The sequence below is a fragment of the Oncorhynchus masou genome, chromosome 32, assembly GCF_036934945.1.
Source record: "Oncorhynchus masou masou isolate Uvic2021 chromosome 32, UVic_Omas_1.1, whole genome shotgun sequence".
Lineage (NCBI taxonomy): Eukaryota > Metazoa > Chordata > Actinopteri > Salmoniformes > Salmonidae > Oncorhynchus > Oncorhynchus masou.
In genome coordinates this window covers 56,447,102-56,464,557 of record NC_088243.1, presented here as the reverse complement: position 1 = coordinate 56,464,557, position 17,456 = coordinate 56,447,102, and the positions used below count along the sequence as shown (strand labels likewise).

General features: G+C 44.0%; 1 protein-coding gene across 1 annotated transcript in view; it reads right to left on the bottom strand.

Moving 5' to 3' along the window:
* LOC135526263 (protein diaphanous homolog 1-like) overlaps nt 1–17,456 on the bottom strand; it is a 136,477-nt gene that overhangs the window by 82,176 nt on the left and 36,845 nt on the right. The window contains exons 2-9 of the mRNA XM_064954457.1: nt 11,257–11,283; nt 4,831–4,992; nt 3,984–4,085; nt 3,644–3,858; nt 2,471–2,674; nt 2,172–2,388; nt 1,620–1,738; nt 858–974 (exon numbers count right to left, since the gene is read on the bottom strand). Of these exons, the coding sequence (XP_064810529.1) occupies nt 858–974; nt 1,620–1,738; nt 2,172–2,388; nt 2,471–2,674; nt 3,644–3,858; nt 3,984–4,085; nt 4,831–4,992; nt 11,257–11,283 (1,163 nt within the window). The remainder of the gene's footprint in view (nt 1–857; nt 975–1,619; nt 1,739–2,171; nt 2,389–2,470; nt 2,675–3,643; nt 3,859–3,983; nt 4,086–4,830; nt 4,993–11,256; nt 11,284–17,456) is intronic.

Genomic DNA, 17,456 nt, shown 5'->3' with positions numbered 1-17,456 from the left:
CTGTCACTGCGTTGTAAAACCTCCATGACTCATATGTTTACCACCTCTCTCTCTCTCCCCTCCCAGCACCACTACAACTTCCTGCCTGTCAGAATCCATTCTAGGAACACTGGACCAGCAACAATCCTGACATGTCAACTCAGATTTGAGTGATTCTAGGAAACTGCAGCTGTAAGGCTGTTCCTAGAAAAGCACCCTGAAAATAAGAGAAGGAAATAAGAGTGTGTGTCGCATACTTCCACAGCGTATTCGCTCCTCTCTTTCATTCCACCCTCGACTTCTCTCTCGCTCTCTTCCCTCGCCCTACCCCTCTCTCCACAAGTGAAAGCTCACTGCCTTTGGGGAACATTAGCATATTTACAGAGATAGGAGGTGAATGTGCTCATTTCCATTCAAACCTCTTCTGCATGCACTCATTTCGCAGCTTTGAAATGGCGCGCCGAGAAGACAGACTGAGGAAATGGAGAGAAAAAGACAGAGAGATAGAGGGGAAAGAGAAGAGGTCCAGAGTGATCCAGAAACAGTGGTAGAAAAGGGATGGAGCGAGAAAAGAGAAGGAATAAGAGAGAGAGAGAGAGATCCAGAAACGGAGGCACAGAAAGGAGAGGGAGAGCAATGCAATACGTGGCCCCCAGGTCATCACAACAATACATATTCTGAGTCACACGGTAGTAGAGCGGGAGGGAACAAAAGGCAAGGTTCAGGGTCAGGGTCGTGAGATCATGGGGAGTGGAAGAGGTCAAAACCGCAATCCCTGGTTACAGGCATTCACAGTCAATGAACGTAGTGGTTTTAACCTAACCATGATTGTAATGCAGGTGTGTGTGTGTGTGTGTGTGTGATATTATGTCCCTTACCTGACCATGTAGTCGTTGCGAACCAGCAGCAGGTGCTGCATCAGAGACAGGAAGTGTGTTTCGGCCTTGGAGTCTTTGACCGTGTTCATCAGGATCTGGAACACCTCGGTCACGTCAGTACGACCGCATGGTTAAGGACCACAACCTCAAGTGTTCAGAGCGGTCAGATAGGAACATTTTACAATCCGCATCAACGCCCTGAATCAGTCCACCCCTACTACTAAGATATACTACTGTGCTTAGAGGCAACCCAATCTACAGTAACCTGGTTCCAAAATAGTTGACTACCGCTTTACATGCAGTAGTCATTGTGTTATATTGTGAAGGATTACGCAGCAAAGACAAAGCCCTGTTAAAGACAGGTATCAGTATCTGATCAAAGGCTAAGTAGCTTCCTGATCAGTTTATTACTGTGATCAAATGCATCTCAGTCATGGTGACCAGAGCCAAGGCAATCAACAAGGTAAAACAAAAGCCCTGAAGAATTACTTGTGCTTTTGTGTGAGAAACTATTATGGCACCTTGGAGCCACCTGGTGGTGAAATGTAGGAATGTACGTTAGAGGACAGTGACCTGACTGGTAGGTTGCACCCTGTTCCCTATAGAGTGGGCTACCCTATAGACCGTGATCAACAGTAGTGCACTGTATAAGGTACAATTTGAGACAGCCTCACGATAAACTTGTATCACCTTAACATCTGAACCAAAGTAACTTCCCTTCATAGAGAGACTTTTTGAGCCTCCCTGGTGGTGGAAGGATATTCCATCTCGATGCGCACGTCGTTGAGGCGGGCCTGGAGTTCATCAGAGTCATCCTCGGCCTGCTCGTCAAAAACACTGAGCTGCACCCTCAGCTCCTCATTCTCTATGGTCCGAATATCCTACAGGACCCAGGGAGGAGGAAGGAGAGAGACAGAGAGGGGTGGGAGGAGTCATAGGTGGGAGGAGTCAGATGTGGGAGGAGTCAGATGTGGGAGGAGACAGCGGTGGGAGGAGACAGCGGTGGGAGGAGACAGCGGTGGGAGGAGACAGGTGGGAGGAGACAGGTGGGAGGAGACAGAGAGGTGGGAGGAGACAGAGAGGTGGGAGGATAGAGAGGGGGAGGTGGGAGGAGAGAGAGGGAGGTGGGAGGATAGAGAGGGGGAGGTGGGAGGAGAAAGAGGGGGAGGGGAGAAGGGGGGGAGAGAGAGGAGAGTAAGAGGGAAAGAGGGAGGGATGGGTGGGTTGAAGATTGGAAGGGGGGTCAATAAAAATCCAAACTTCCCTGAACCTACAGGTAAACATGAGTGTTTGGAACCTGTCTGTGTGACTCACAGTCAGCAGGCCTCGCAGGCCCAGTCTCAGCAGCTCTGAGCGGATGTGGATCCTGTAGTCCAGCTCTTCTCCTCGACTGATGAGAGCGTTGATGAGCTGCATACAGCCATTCTTCAAGGCGATGTTGGGCTTGTTCATACCAAAGAGGAGTGGCTGAAACCTCTCATTGTCCTGCTTCTCTGCCTCCTCAGTGATGGCCTCCAGAACACGCTCATGACTACAGAGGGCGTTACATATTAATGCACAGAAAGGTACACACACACACACAGACACACACACACACCTAAACAGATACTTACAGGTTGTCAGGGTGTTCCAGGATGCAGATGGCCGAGAGCAGTTTGACCACATCCACCATCATGTGAGGGACCAGGGGGTTGATGGCTCGGACCAGCAGAGGGATGCCCTCGGCAGACGTCAACATGGCCTTCAGACCATACTTGTTGTTCATGAAGGCTTTGAGACAGCGCACAATCTCGTGTTGACACTTCATGCCCATGTTTCTAACCGGAGGAAAGAGGAGGGGGGGGGGGAGGTGTGTTATTGTACATAAGGGGGTTTCCAAACCAAACAAGTAGCAAATCCACTGGAGCGTTGTAGGAATAAGAGGGGGTCGACGTCTTACCAGTACTCGTCTCTCTCCTCCGGGAGGGTAAATGCAAAAGTGGTAAGAGGGGCGTAAAACGCGGACGTAATCACGGGATCCAGACATTCAACCGGAATTCAACAATATTCCACAAAAAAAATGTATTGAACTTAATAGGGAATAAACTAAATATATTAGCCAAAGTTTATCACAAGGCATGAGCAGAACACAACAGTGATGTGTCATTCCTGCAACTTTCTGAAGAGGCAACCTTGTGTGGCCGTAGGCGATGACGCAAATGAAAACAGTCTTCTGGTAGAAGGAAAGGCTTTCCCCAAAAACCTTCTCAATTAAACGTTAAACTACAAAGTAGCCTGCGCCTATCTGGCAGAATGATATCAGGACCATTTGCGTCGATCCAGTGGATATGTGTTGTGCAAACTAACGTCACGTGTGAGCTACAAACACACTAAACACCGGTCTCTTCCAAGGTGTGCACTGTAAAGGGTAACGACACCAACAAAATCTACATTTCATCAACAACAAAAAAAGTCGTCTTCTGATGGGGTTAAAACATTGCTGTGGACTTAGAACAACAACTTAATTTGATATTCTATTTTACAAAGTGTGATTTTTGAGTGACAACTTGAAAGAACTGGGGGAAACGGAAACCTGGAAAAGGTCAACTGAGACAAGGAATTTTGTTGGGAGGAAAAATCTATGGAATCAGGAAAAAGAGAAAACTGATTTAATAAAAGCCCTACTTCCGGGTACTGGTCTCTTTCCTCCTGGAGTAAAGGTTAAGGTAAAAGGGTTGAGGGGGTCAGAGGGGGTACGGGGGTAGCTAGGTAGCTAAAAGGGGTAATAGGAGCTTGATATATCTTACGGGTACTCGTCCCTCTCCTCCTGGATTTTCCTCATGATGTTGAGCAGCAGAACCAGGCCCTCGTCTCCAAAGTTCTGCACCCAGCTGACAGGGTTGTTGTTGAGGGAGACCCGGAGTGATTCCAGACAGCCCAGGAGCTGTGCGTCTCTGGGCTCAGTCCTCAGCTCCTGGATGTATATCATGGCTGACTTGGAGCTCTCCTTCTGGTTCTGACCCTAGCTCACACACACACACGGCAGTAGTGTAAAAGGACATAAAGAGGACAAGTTACCGCTGCTCCAGGTCTACTGTGTATGTTATGAAGGTATGACTGATCCCAGGACATCAACCTGTTACTCACAGCTTTGGACGTGTGGAGGTACTGAGACACCATCTCTCGTTTGATGACGATGTCTTTCGCCCGCAGAGGCCGCTGCTTCTCCTCGTTCAAGTTCATATCCACCTGGAGAGAGAGAGAGCAGGGGGAAAGAGAGGGGGAGAAGAGAAAGAGGGGGGGGAAAGAAAGAGAGGGGGGGGAAGAGAAAGGGGGGGAAAGAGAAAGAGGGGGAAAGAGAAAGAGGGGGGGAAAGAGAAAGAGGGGGAAAGAGAAGAGGGGGGAAAGAGAGAGGGGGAAAGAAAGAGAGGGGGAAAGAGAGAGAAAGAGAGAGGGGGAGAGAAAAGAGAAAGAGGGGGAAAGAGAGAAGAGAGGGGAAAGGAGAGAGGGAGAGAAAGAGAGAGGGGAGAGAGAGAGAGGGAGAGAAAGAGAGGGGAGAGAAAAGAGAGGGGGAGAGAAAGAGAGAGGGGAGAGAAAGAGAGAGGGGAGAGAAAGAGAGAGGGGAGAGAGAAGAGAGAGAGGGGAGAGAAGAGAGAGGAGGGGAGAGAGAGAGGGGAGAGAGAGAGAGAGAGAGGGGAGAGAGAGAGAGAGAGGGGGGAGAGAGAGGGGGAGAGAGAGGGGGGGAGAGAGAGGGGGAGAGAGGGGGGAGAGAGAGGGGGAGAGAGAGAGGGGGAGAGAGAGAGGGGGAGAGAGAGAGAGAGGAGGGGGGGAGAGAGAGGGGGAGAGAGAGGGGGGGAGAGAGAGAAGGGGGAGAGAGGGGGGGAGAGTGGGGGACAGAGAGATACCTTTAAGTCAGCGTCCCAAAAGATACAGACGAATAGCCTGTAGTCCACACCCAGTAGACAATCAGTCTTTCTTTAACCCTCTCGCTCACCAGCATCTGTTCGAAGAGTTCCAGGACGTATTCGTCAGGGTGGTCGTGCAGCATGGTCCCCTGGGTAGGAACCTCGTAGTGGGCAGCGTTGGAGTGGCGTTGCCCGGCTGCATGAGGCTTCTCCTTGTCCTTCTTCATCCTCATGCTGGTGAAACGCTCCAACTGCAGGGGGGTCAAAGGAGAGTGGTCAGAGGTCACACAGGGAGATATGAGGGTTATCCCAGTTCAACCCCAACCCTGTGGATTGGATAGGTCAGGGCAAAAAGGTTGATTTGGAATTGGGCATCAGATTCCATTGGACATTCAGACGTCATAAATGACTAAACATCACTGTGAAACACGTTCAGCTTCACTCGTGTGTGTGCTAGAATAAAATGAAGCAGGGTCACAGGGTGATGTCATCGACATACCAGTTCATACCACATACCGTTTACAGGGGTACTTGGAAATAGCCACTGGATGGCTTTTCAATATCATCAAAACCGTTTAAACTATTTATTAGAAGTTTTTCAATACATTCATATTTGTAGCCACTTTAAACTCTACGGGACAGTTAACCTAACGCAGGCTAATGTGATTAGCATGAGGTTGTAAGTTACATGAACACCTCCCAGGACATGAACATGTCTTATATGGGCAGAAAGCTTACATTCTTGTTAATCTGCACTGCACTGTCTGATTTACAGTAGCTATTACAGTGAAATAATACCATGGTATTGTTTAAGGGGAGTGCACAATTATGAACTTGAAAATGTACTAATAAACCAATTAAGCATATTTGGCCAGTCTTAATGTAACATTTTGAACAGATACGCAATAGTTAATTTGATCAGTCTAAAAAAAAGTGCATACACTGCTGCCATCTAGTGGCCAAAATTGGCTTGCATTTCAAAACACGTTTTTTTTCCTTTGTATTATCTTTTACCAGATCTAATGTGTTATATTCTACTATAATTAATTTCACATTTCCACAAACTTCAAAGTGTTTCCTTTCAAATGGTATCAAAAATATGCATATCCTTCCTTCAGGTCCTGAGCTACAGCCAGTTAGATTTGGGTATGTTACTTTAGGCGAAAATTGACAAAAAGCGGGAGGATCTTTATTAAGTAAATACCTGCACTCAACTTGTGCAATACGTTAGGAGATAAAGCAGATTGCGTTCTTGGCTGGCAGCCACACAAGTAAATTTGTTTACATTGAGAAATCTAGGCATTTTTTTTTTGCAAAAACGATGCATGGCCACCATATATCTAATGTTTATGAGTCGAGAGAATGTAGCCAGCTGCATTTTCTAATGTTTTGCTTAAAGTTAAGCTTGCATTTTACAGGAGAAAATAAGGCTGGCTACACAGAAAAGCATCAGAGAAAAGTTGCACATCAGTCAGAGGGTAGCATGCCTGCTGATAGCATGCCTGTTTGTGAATTCTCATCCAAGTGGAGAAGTGCAACTGAAGCACAAAATGAGTCTGATGCAGAGCAGAAATGACAGAAGCATTTTAGAAATAGGTTTACAAGACGCAGCAAGATATTATGGGTTTTATATTGTTTACCTGAATAAAAAAAACTAAGAATTCTGAGTTAATGCTACCCTACCCCTACGTTCGCATGTATATTTTAGTAATTTAGCAGACGCTCTCATCCAAAGTGACATACAGGAGCAATTAGGGGTAAGGGCCTTGCTCAAGGGCACATTACTAACCTAGTGGGCTCAGGGATTCGAACCAGTATATAAATAAAAAAATCCTCAGCAATCTACACACAATACCCCATAATGACAAAGCGAAAACAGGTTTATATATTTTTGCAAACGTATTACAACAAATAATAGTAATATGAAATACCTTATTCACATAAGAATTCAGTCCCTTTACAATGAGACTCAAAATTGAGCTCAGGTAAATCCTGTTTCCATTGATCATCCGTGAGATGTTTCTACTTGATTGGAGTCCACCTGTGGAAATTTAATGGACTGGACATGATTTGGAAAGGCACAAACCTGTCTACATAAGATCCCACAGTTGACAGTGCAGGTCAGAGCAAAAGCCATGAGGTCGAAGGAATTGACTGTAGGGCTCCGAGCAAGGATTGTGTCGAGACACAGATCTGGGGAAGGGTATCAAAAAAAAATGTCTGCAGCATTGAAAGTCTCCAAGAACACAGTGGCCTCCATCATTCTTAAATGGAAGAAGTTTGGAACCACCAAGACTCTTCCTAGAGCTGGCTGCCCGGCCAAACTGAGCAATCGGGGGGAGAAGGTCCTTGGTCAGGGAGTTGACAAAGTATCCGATGATCACACTGACAGAGCTCCAGAGTTCCTCTGTGGATATGGGAGAACCTTCCAGAAGGAAAACCATATCTGCAGCACTCCACCAATCAGGCCTTTATGGTAGAGTGGCCGCACGGAAGCCACTCCTCAGTAAAAAGGCACATAAACTCCAAGTGGGCTGTTATCAAAAGCACCTAAAGACTCTCGGACCACGAGAAATAAGATTCTCTGTTCTGATGAAACCAAGATTGAACTCTGGCCTTAGCGGCAAGTGCCACGTCTGGAAGAAACCTGCCGCAATCCCTACGGTGAAGCATGGTGGTGGCAGAATCACGCTGTGGAGAGGTTTTCAGCGGCAGGGACTGGGAGACTAGTCAGGATCGAGGGAAAGATGAACGGAGCAAAGTACAGAGAGATCCTTGATGAAAACCTGCTCCAGAGTGCTCAGGACCTCAGACCGGGGCGAAGGTTCACCTTCAAAACAGGACAACAATCCTAAGCACACAGCCAAGACAACGCAGGAGTTGCTTTCGGGCAAGTCTCAATGTCCTTGAGTGGCCCTTCCAGAGCCCGGACCTGAACCCGATCGAACATCTCTGGAGAGACCTAAAAATAGCTGCCCAGCAACACTCCCCATCCAACCTGACAGAGCTTGAGAGGATCTGCAGAGAAGAATGGGAGAAACCCCCCAAATACAGGTGTGCCAAACTTGCAGCGTCAGACGCAAGAAGACTCTAGGCTGTAATCGCTGCCAAAGGTGCTTCAACAAAGTACTGAGTAAAGAGTCTGAATACTTATGTAAATTTGATTAGTTTTTTATGAAAGTTTTAAAATAAATTACACATTTTTTAAAACCTGTTTTTGCTTTGTCATTATGGGGTATTGTGACGATTGATTAAATCGTTGTTTTCTTCAATTTTAGAATAAGGATCTAACCTAAAAAATGTGGGAAAAATGAAGGGGTCTGAATAATTTCCAAATGCACTGTATACAGTATACACACTACATGGCTATACACAGAAGTTTGTGGATACCTGCTCGTTGAACATCCCATTCCAAAATCATGGGCATTAATATGTAGTTGGTCCCCACTTTTGCTGCTATAACAGCCTCCACTCTTCTGGGAAGGCATTCCACTAGATGTTGGAGAATTGCTTCCATTCAGCCACAAGAGCATTAGTGAGATAACACAATAATGTCGGGCGATCAGGCCTGGCTCGCAGTCGGCATTCCTATTCATCCCAAAAGTGTTTGATGGGGTTGAGGTGCAGGCCAGTCAAGTTCTTCCAATACAATTTAAGCACAAAACGTTTCAGCTTGAGGTCAACCGATTATGATTTTTCAACGCCGATACCGATTATTGGAGGACTAAAAAAAGCCGATACAGATTAAATCGGCCGATTTTTATTTATTTATTTGTAATAATGACAATTACAACCATACTGAATGAACACTTATTTTAACTTAATACATCAATAAAATTAATTTAGCCTCAAATAAATACTGAAACATGTTAAATTTGGTTTAAATAATGCAAAAACAAAGTGTTGAAGAAGAAAGTAAAAGTGCAATATGTGCCATGTAAGAAAGCTAACGTTTAAGTTCTTTTCTCAGAACATGAGAACATATGAAAGCTGGTGGTTCCTTTTAACACGAGTCTTCAATATTCCCAGGTAAGAAGTTTTAGGTTGTAGTTAATATAGGAATTATAGGACTATCTCTCTACACGATTTGTATTTATACGATTTGTTCTTATAGGCACTTCAGTATTGCCAGTGTAACAGTATAACTTCCGTTGCTCGCCTCGCTCCTACCTGGGCTCGAACCAGGAACACATCGACAACAGCCATCCTCGAAGCAGCGTTACCCATGCAGAGCAAGGGGAACAACTACTCCAAGTCTCAGAGTGAGTGACGCATGAAGCATTGCGAAGAGCTGCTGGCAAAACACACACAAAGTGCTGTTTGAATCGCTCAGTCAGACGGCTCTATCAAATCATAGACTTAATTATAACATAATAACACACAGAAATATGAGCCTTCGGTCATTAATATGGTCGAATCCGGAAACTATCATATCAAAGAAAAAAACGTTTTTTCTTTCAGTGAAATACGGAACCGTTCCGTATTTTATCTAACGGGTGGCATACATAAGTCTAAAAATTCCTGTTACATTGCACAACCTTCAATGTTATGTCATAATTATGTAAAATTCTGGCAAAAAATGTGTTCGCAATGAGCCAGGCAGACAAAAACTGTTGCATATACCCTGAGCAATGAACGCAAGAGAAGTGACAATTTCACCTGGTTAATAAATATGCAGGTTTAAAAATATATACTTCTGTGTATTGATTTTAAGGAAGGCATTGATGTTAATTGTCAGGTACATTCATGCAATGATTGTGCTTTTTTCGCAAATTCGGCGAAGTTGGCTGTCTTTGTTAGGAAGAAATAGCCTTTTCACAGTTCGCAACGAGCCAGGCGACCCAAACTGCTGCATATACCCTGACTCTGTTGCAAGAGAAGTGACAATTTCCCTAGTTAAAATAAATTTTAGCAGGCAATATTAACTAAATATGCAGGTTTAAAAATATATACTTGTGTATTGATTTTAAGAAAGGCATTGATGTTTATGATTTGGTACACGTTGGAGCAACGACAGTCCTTTTTCGCGAATGCGCACCGCATCTATTATATGCAACGCAGGACACGCTAGATAAACTAGTAATATCATCAACCATGTGTAGTTAACGACTGATTATGATTGATTGATTGTTTTTTAAGATAAGTTTAATGCTAGCTAGCAACTTACCTTGACTTCTTACTGCATTCGCGTAACAGGCAGGCTCCTCGTGGAGTGTAACGTAAAGCAGGTGGTTAGAGCGTTGGACTAGTTAACTGTAAGGTTGCAAGATTGAATGCCCGAGCTGACAAGGTGAAAATCTGTCGTTTTGCCCCTGAACAAGGCAGTAAACCCAGCGTTCCTAGGCCATCATTGAAAATAAGAATGTGTTCTTAACTGACTTGCCTAGTTAAATAAAGGTGGTAAAAAAAATATATATATATAATAATTTAAAATTCAGTGTCCACAAATACCGATTTCCGGCCCTAAATAATCGGCTATTCTGATTAATCGGTCGGCCTCTAGTTTCAGCATTCCCGTTCTCTGAGCTTGTGTGGGCTACCACTTCGAAGTTGAGCCGTTGTGGCTCCTAGACATTTCCACTTCACAATAACAGCACTTAGAGTTGACCGGAGCAGCTCTAGCAGAGCAGAAATTTGATGAACTGACTTGTTGGAAAGGTGCCATCCTATGACGGTGCCACATTGTAAGTCACTGAGCTCTTCACTACGGGCCATTCTACTGCCAATGTTTGTCTATGGAGATTGCATGGCTGTGTGCTCAGTTTTATACACCTGTCAGCAACGGGTGTGGCTGAAATAGGTGTGTCCACATACTTTTGTCCATGAAGTGTATAACTTCATGAGCTGGATTGCTTGTCTTTGCAATTTGTTTATTTTTATGTGTGCTCTTCCGCTAGCAGCCTCCATGGAAATTCGCTATTACTTGGGCTAATTCTGTTAGCATTCTGGTAATAGAGGCCCAATGGGCTTTTTTGCATTATTTGGCGGACACCTTGTGTGCTAAACCAGTAATACCGTAAATACCGGGGTAGGCAGTCTGTTCTTAAACTGACTTGCCTAGTTAAAGAAAAAAGGTTAAATACATTTAAACTAAAATAACCTGAGTAGCAGACTTCCTGTGAGATCATAGCTAGTTTAATCCCTTCCTGCCCTGGGCCTAACCTACCTACAACCCCCCAACCTTGACCTCAGACCCAACCTGTAACCTAACCTAGACCACTGAGGGGGAGTCAGGGAGGCACAGGCGGACAGGCAGGCACCATTCAACAGTATGTGTCGATTCAACTAGGGTGAGTAGTACAGACAACATGGTTGAGTTATTATGGGGTGTTACTGCAACAACCAGGCTCATGGGGGTTGTAGTGTGGTATGGATAGAGGGGCATGTGGAGGGGTTAGTAGTGGACTACAGGGTGAGATGAGATGCAACAAAGACAGTCAGATGATTATGACTGGGATGTGGGCACACACACACACACACACACAAACACACACACACACACACACACAACCTACCTCATCAGGAATCAGCCGTTTGAGTTTCTGTACAGAGAGGGGAGGGGGAGGGGTTGAGAGAACGAGTGAAAGAAAGAAATGGGGAGATTGAACAGGGGAAGAGGGAGACAATGAGGGATACGGGGAGATCGAGGGAGGGATTAAGGGACAGACAGAAGGAGAGAAAGAGAGGGAGTGGGGGAGAGAGGAAAGGATCAATTAGGATCAGACAGGGACCGTCTCTACAAAGGTCATCATTAATCATTGCGGACAGGGGGGAATAGGCTACAGGTAGATCAATATCACAATAAGACTACTTCATTAAACACAGTTACACATTACATACTGGATCAATCAAGAACATACACACTTAGATTAGCTCACTAATTCCTCTTGTACGACGTTATGGATCATCTGAACAATTCCACATGCAGGGATGGATCCATTTTATTTTGCGATTAGGGGATTTCAGATTTTTTTGACAGTTAGAATGACAGTACAATTGCACTAGCAAATCCTTGCCACAAGGTGTCAGGCTACACCAATGAATAGCTTAGTGAAGGCAGGGTCTCAATTGATAATTGGCCAACACCAGGTGGCGCTGAAGATCACACACACAAATCCGAACAACTATGGAAAGTTTATGGGGCAAGTTCCTCACTTCCTATGTTTGCATTCTACTCTATTAAGCTACATAACTGCAAAACTTAAGCCAGAAATAAGATGCATGATCTCTGTAACGGTGCTTCCAAACATGGCCCATAATGACTGTCCCAGATGCCAGCATCTGGAGTCACCCAGAGGGTCACAGAACACACACTGAACAACAACCTAGGCTCAACATGTTCAACGGCTTTATAAAGTCAACCTTCAGGGGAAGACAAACAGAGGAACACACACACAACCTCTCTCTGTGCCAGCCTTCCTAGGTTTTGTTATGTCGGATATAGGCTTTAATTAAGGAAGAAGTCTAATTAGAAGGCTCTTTATCAAAGCGATTTGATTTGTCAACTGTGCCTTTTCTCATTGTAAAAAAATAAATAAAATTGTTTTCTTTTATCCAAATGTTGAATAGGCAGATAAATACATGTTTATGCAGGGGGGGGGAAATAATAGCCTACTACTTTGGAGATCATAAAAACAATTAAATAAATGGCGTTACTTGGCTGGTCACTGATCGGCTCTCTGTAGCAATTTATTCTATGCAGGTGGGTCGGGTTGAAGAGAAAAATCTGTCCAGACGCCGGATATCGGACGGGGCTCAGAATATCAGTGGCCGGCGAGGAGCAGGTTTGGCTCAAAAAAAAAATAAAGACTTCAGTGATCAGCTTTCTCTACAACAGAGAAAGGTTCAATTGACCTAAGCTGACTTGCATTCTCCCTCTCTCACCTCCCTCCTCTCTCAAAAAGGCATGCGGACACACACATACACGTGCGTACACACAGCTGCATGGAAAACAGTGCAAACAAGGGCCTGTTGGGACTATAATATGGATTCCACACAAATTCAATTTAAGAGAGCGGCTAATTAGCCATTAGCCAATAATACAAAGAAACACAATTTGCTAAGTCACCGAATGGAGATTGTCATTACTGCACACCATCTCCACACTTCTCTCTCTCCATCTCCTGTTCTCTTTCCATCCCCCCTCTCTATCTCCATCCCTCTTGAGGTAGCCAGCTGATTGGATCTGGGCCTGAGAGAATGACAGAGGATGTTAGGTCCCTAGTGCCATTTTCTTCTTTTTGATTACTTTATCTCAACTTTCATCTCTCGTTACCTTCAAGAGGTATCCAGATTATCAAACCGACATTGTGCCATACCAGGATATTAAGTAATACCGGCACTGAACACAAGGGGGCACTGTTTTCACACCCCACAGATACTCTGTAATACGAAGGTTAGCAAATGCAAACAAGTACGTGTAAAATCCAATAGAGAATGCTAACTAAATGCACTTTTCATATGACCAATATATACAGTCAATATATATATATATATATACTGCACGCACAAAACAAATAATTAGCCAGCGATGCTCTTAATCCAAGAGGGGATTCTCTACTGATACCAAGCGAATGCTTGATTTTGTAAGAAGCTAACCACACTTAGCTAGATAGCTAACTAGCTACTAAATTAGCAGACCAAATGCACAACTGCCTGGCATCCAGCACATTTTAGACAGTTAACTAAATAGTTAAAAGATATCTATCTAGCTGTCAAACATTTAGTTGTAAATTCCATACTGTGACTCACAAGGCTCCGGTCTCTTGTCATAATTTGTAAGTCGCTCTGGATAAGAGCGTCTGCTAAATGACTTAAATGTAAATGTAAATTGTGTGCTTGTAAACAAACACCACGTGACTGGGGACAACCAGTAAGCTTCATCATGAAAAATGATGTGACAGGTGAAATAAAGTACGCAATCTTCTTTATCTCCTAACGTATTGCACAAGTTGACTGCAAGTATTTACTTAAAAAGTAGCTAGAAATATTCACATTTATTTATTTATTTTAAACTTCAAATAAATAGTTTCAACGGTATTGGAAAAAAAAACATCCCGTGACTTTTTCCAAATACCCGGTATACCGCCCAAGCCTATATTACCTTCTGGTAACTTTCACACAAGTACTTTGGGAACACATTCAGATTGATGTCTGCCATCCCAGTCCCAGCCATTATGACCCTCATCAAAGAACTATTAGGTCTGCAGCTAGACTGAATAGGAGTCATGATGTGTTGGCCTTCTGCTCCATTCTATTTCTATGGTTTTGGGCTGACATTAACTGCTACCCTTTAAGAAAATAGCAGACATGGTATGAGGAACTTGTGACTCACAAATGTCAAAGGAATGGAGCAGGAGACAACCTACCTCCCTCAAAACACACACACACACACTTTGTCATGTTTTAATATGCAGCACCCCAGTTATCCAACCTCTATAGGTTAACAATACGCGTGAACTCGCGAGGGCTCAACCGTTAAACTGATGTGCATTCAAACACACTCATGGGCACATACACAAACAAAAAGGCCGACACTGCACATTGTTGTTCACATGATAGATGTTATCACACAGGGTGCTATTTGGGAAGCAGCCAAAGAGCTGGTAATGGAGACTACCTGTGTAGTGCTGTTCTATAGTACACGATGTGAATATCCTCTAATGACGGAAACAAACATTATGTGGCCACACAAATGCATTTTCAAAGCTACAGCACACAAGGGACCAAAGAAAGATGGTTTTTAAAAAGGACCCAAGCATATGGTCTGCTTCGTGCTTTCATTTTTGGCAAGGAATTTTAAAAAAAAATACTGCGATGCTGGTATCGTCCTGGGCGTAATTCTGATACAGGTCAGTGTGATGACCAACTGGTGTTCGTCTCCTGCAGTGAACACGGATCCTGATCCCCTCTACAGGGAGGTTTCCGCTTAGGCTACGTCGACGACAACAAGTGCGGGTGCAAACACGCAGCTCAGCGTTTCCGTCAGAAATGGAGCCAGACAACGTAACCAGAACGATATGAATTTACCGGACATCCATATGCATTGGGTGCGTAACGTAATAGGGCGTCAAAATCCCCTAGAGACGATCGTAATTCATTTGAACAGAATAGAAAACAGCCTGTAAAGTTGTAAGAAAATAAAGTAGTACGATGTTCTTAAACCAACATGAAAGGTTTTATTGAAAAGCAAAACATTACTCTAGGTGGCCACAAAAATGAAGAAATTGTAAAACTGATGTTGGACAATGAAATCCGATACGTAAATTAACACGCGTTAAGGCTGGGTCGTTAAGAGAAAGCTTATTTTACAATGCTCTTGTGAAACGAGGCCCGAGCCATGCATTTATGAAAGCACTTGTTACCCTGACGCAGCCATTCAAAAAACAGCTGATGCCATGATGGTGCCATTTAACCCACAAGGCCTGAACTTGAGAATACAGACACAAAGAACTCTGGGTAATCACACAGGAAACAGAGTGTGTATATGAGAACGAGATAGGAGAAAATGTCCAAAGTTATATCCCCCCCCACCACACATAGCCTTCACACTGTCAGGTCAGGCCACCAGCTTAACTCTGAGTAATTAGAAAGAGATGACAACAGGCTGCTTTCCTTGTGAGAACTTCACAAAGAGGATCACCACACACACACACACACACACACACACACACACACACACACACACACACACACACACACGTGCTGTGTAATTATCCTTCTAAAAAGTACCCTGGTTTACAGGGACTTGCCGGGAAAACCACACAGAGAGTTCCCAAAGGACCATCATTAAACAAAGACAAAAAGAAGCACAGAACCAAAAGAGCAGAAGAAATGTATTTGGTTCTTGTGGTTCCTAGGAAACGTAGTGGAAGTCAGCATTTAAGCGCTTGGCTTGTGACAAGAACATAATGAGCCAGTCAGCCTCTCTTCACAGCACTGTCACTACTAATGTACAGCTTCCACCCAGAACCATAAGACAGCGCTGTGTGTGTGTGAGAGAGAGACAGCTATGCTGAGCGAGAGGGACAAAGAAAGCAGGTTGAGAAATCGAAAAGAGAGAAAAAGAGCCCGTGTTGAGATGTGTTATTACACACACTTGAACCATTACTCACTTCCCTTTAGAGACAAGCAGAGGTCAGAGTAATGTCACAGTAACTTAACTGACCAACTGAATGATTAAGGAATAACCCCTTTACTGCACCTGTGATCTCTCTCTCTCTCTCTCTCTCTCTCTCTCTCACACACACACACACACACACACGGTGTTTCTTTCTGAAAAACAAAGTCCACTTTAGACCAGTGATGTCACAGTTTAAACTACTGCTAGTTACATACCTATTAAGGAGAAAATTACTATTTTGGAGAGAGATGGATAGAGGGAGATTGTGCATGTTGTTATCTCCACTGTGGCTGTTGATGTGAGTGTTTGTAGCATTGCCATGGCTCCCTGGTGGCGGCTGTGCTCCGCTGAGCGGTGAGGGATGATGTCACCGGGAGGGGTTCTCTAGCAGGTGACACGCCCGTACACAAGTGACACAACACTTCCTGTTCACAGTTACCACAGGAAGTCAGTAACATAGTGACACCTGACTCACTATCAGTCCCGAGGGGAGATCTAGGAAATCACATCCTCCTTTATTCCAACATGGTGTATTGGTGTTGTCACGATACCAGAATGGACTTCGATACCAGGTTTAGGATCACGATACGCGATACCGTCATGACACTCGATTCCAAAACGACACCAACACAGTACAGCAACAACAGCAAAAAGTCAGAATGGCACTTTATCCAGAGAAACTCAGCTACTGCTCTGTTCAAATCGTTGAGCATCTTGAGTTCAATTATCATTCATTATATTTGAACATTTATGTGAAGAAAAAAAAAAAACTCTTGAGACAGCCATGTATGCATTAATGAATTAATTATGCAATCAATTCCACGTTGTTTCTACCAAAACTACAAAATAACATGGTAATCATTATTTGAAATAGTACATCTCTACTGATAAAGTGGGCAAATCAAGTTGTAGTCTAGGCCTAGTCACAATACAGGTGAATGCGTATTATTCAATAGGTGAGTTGAGCTGGTTTTAGCCGATTTTACGGGGCTACAGATGACAAACAATCCCTTCTGTTTACGACTTATTTTAATAGCAACTGCTAAGAGAACATTTTATTGAGCAACAATATTGGCATAGAAGAAGCAATCACTTATTTTATAAAAGTGTGCGCTGTCTAAGTAATGACATCATGTGCAAGGCAGAATGCAGCTGTGGAATCTGACCTTGTGGGTATGCAACATAGTGGAAACCAGACGGGAGACGAATTAGGTTTTTGGTGACAATCAGCATATTTTGCTTTTACGATTTGCATATTATCAGAAACAAAGTACCAGGGTAGAGTGAACTGATGTTGCTTCAGCTGTAAGCTAGCAGGGAAAGTTATCCTACAATTACAACAGTAATGAACAGTTTCAACACTTCTACATACCGTCGTTGCATTATTCCAGTGTGTTAACGTCCGTGCAGCATCAGCGGGGAGATAACGCAACCCAGAAAGCTCTAGCGATGATTGAACAAGTGGAGGGGACACTTTGCTCTACAAAGGGGCGGCACAGATAGACCGACTTGAGCCTCTCATTCACCTTAGACATTTGACAGAAGTACTGAAAAAATTTGAGTATCGAACAGTTATTTATTTTTTATTTTTTG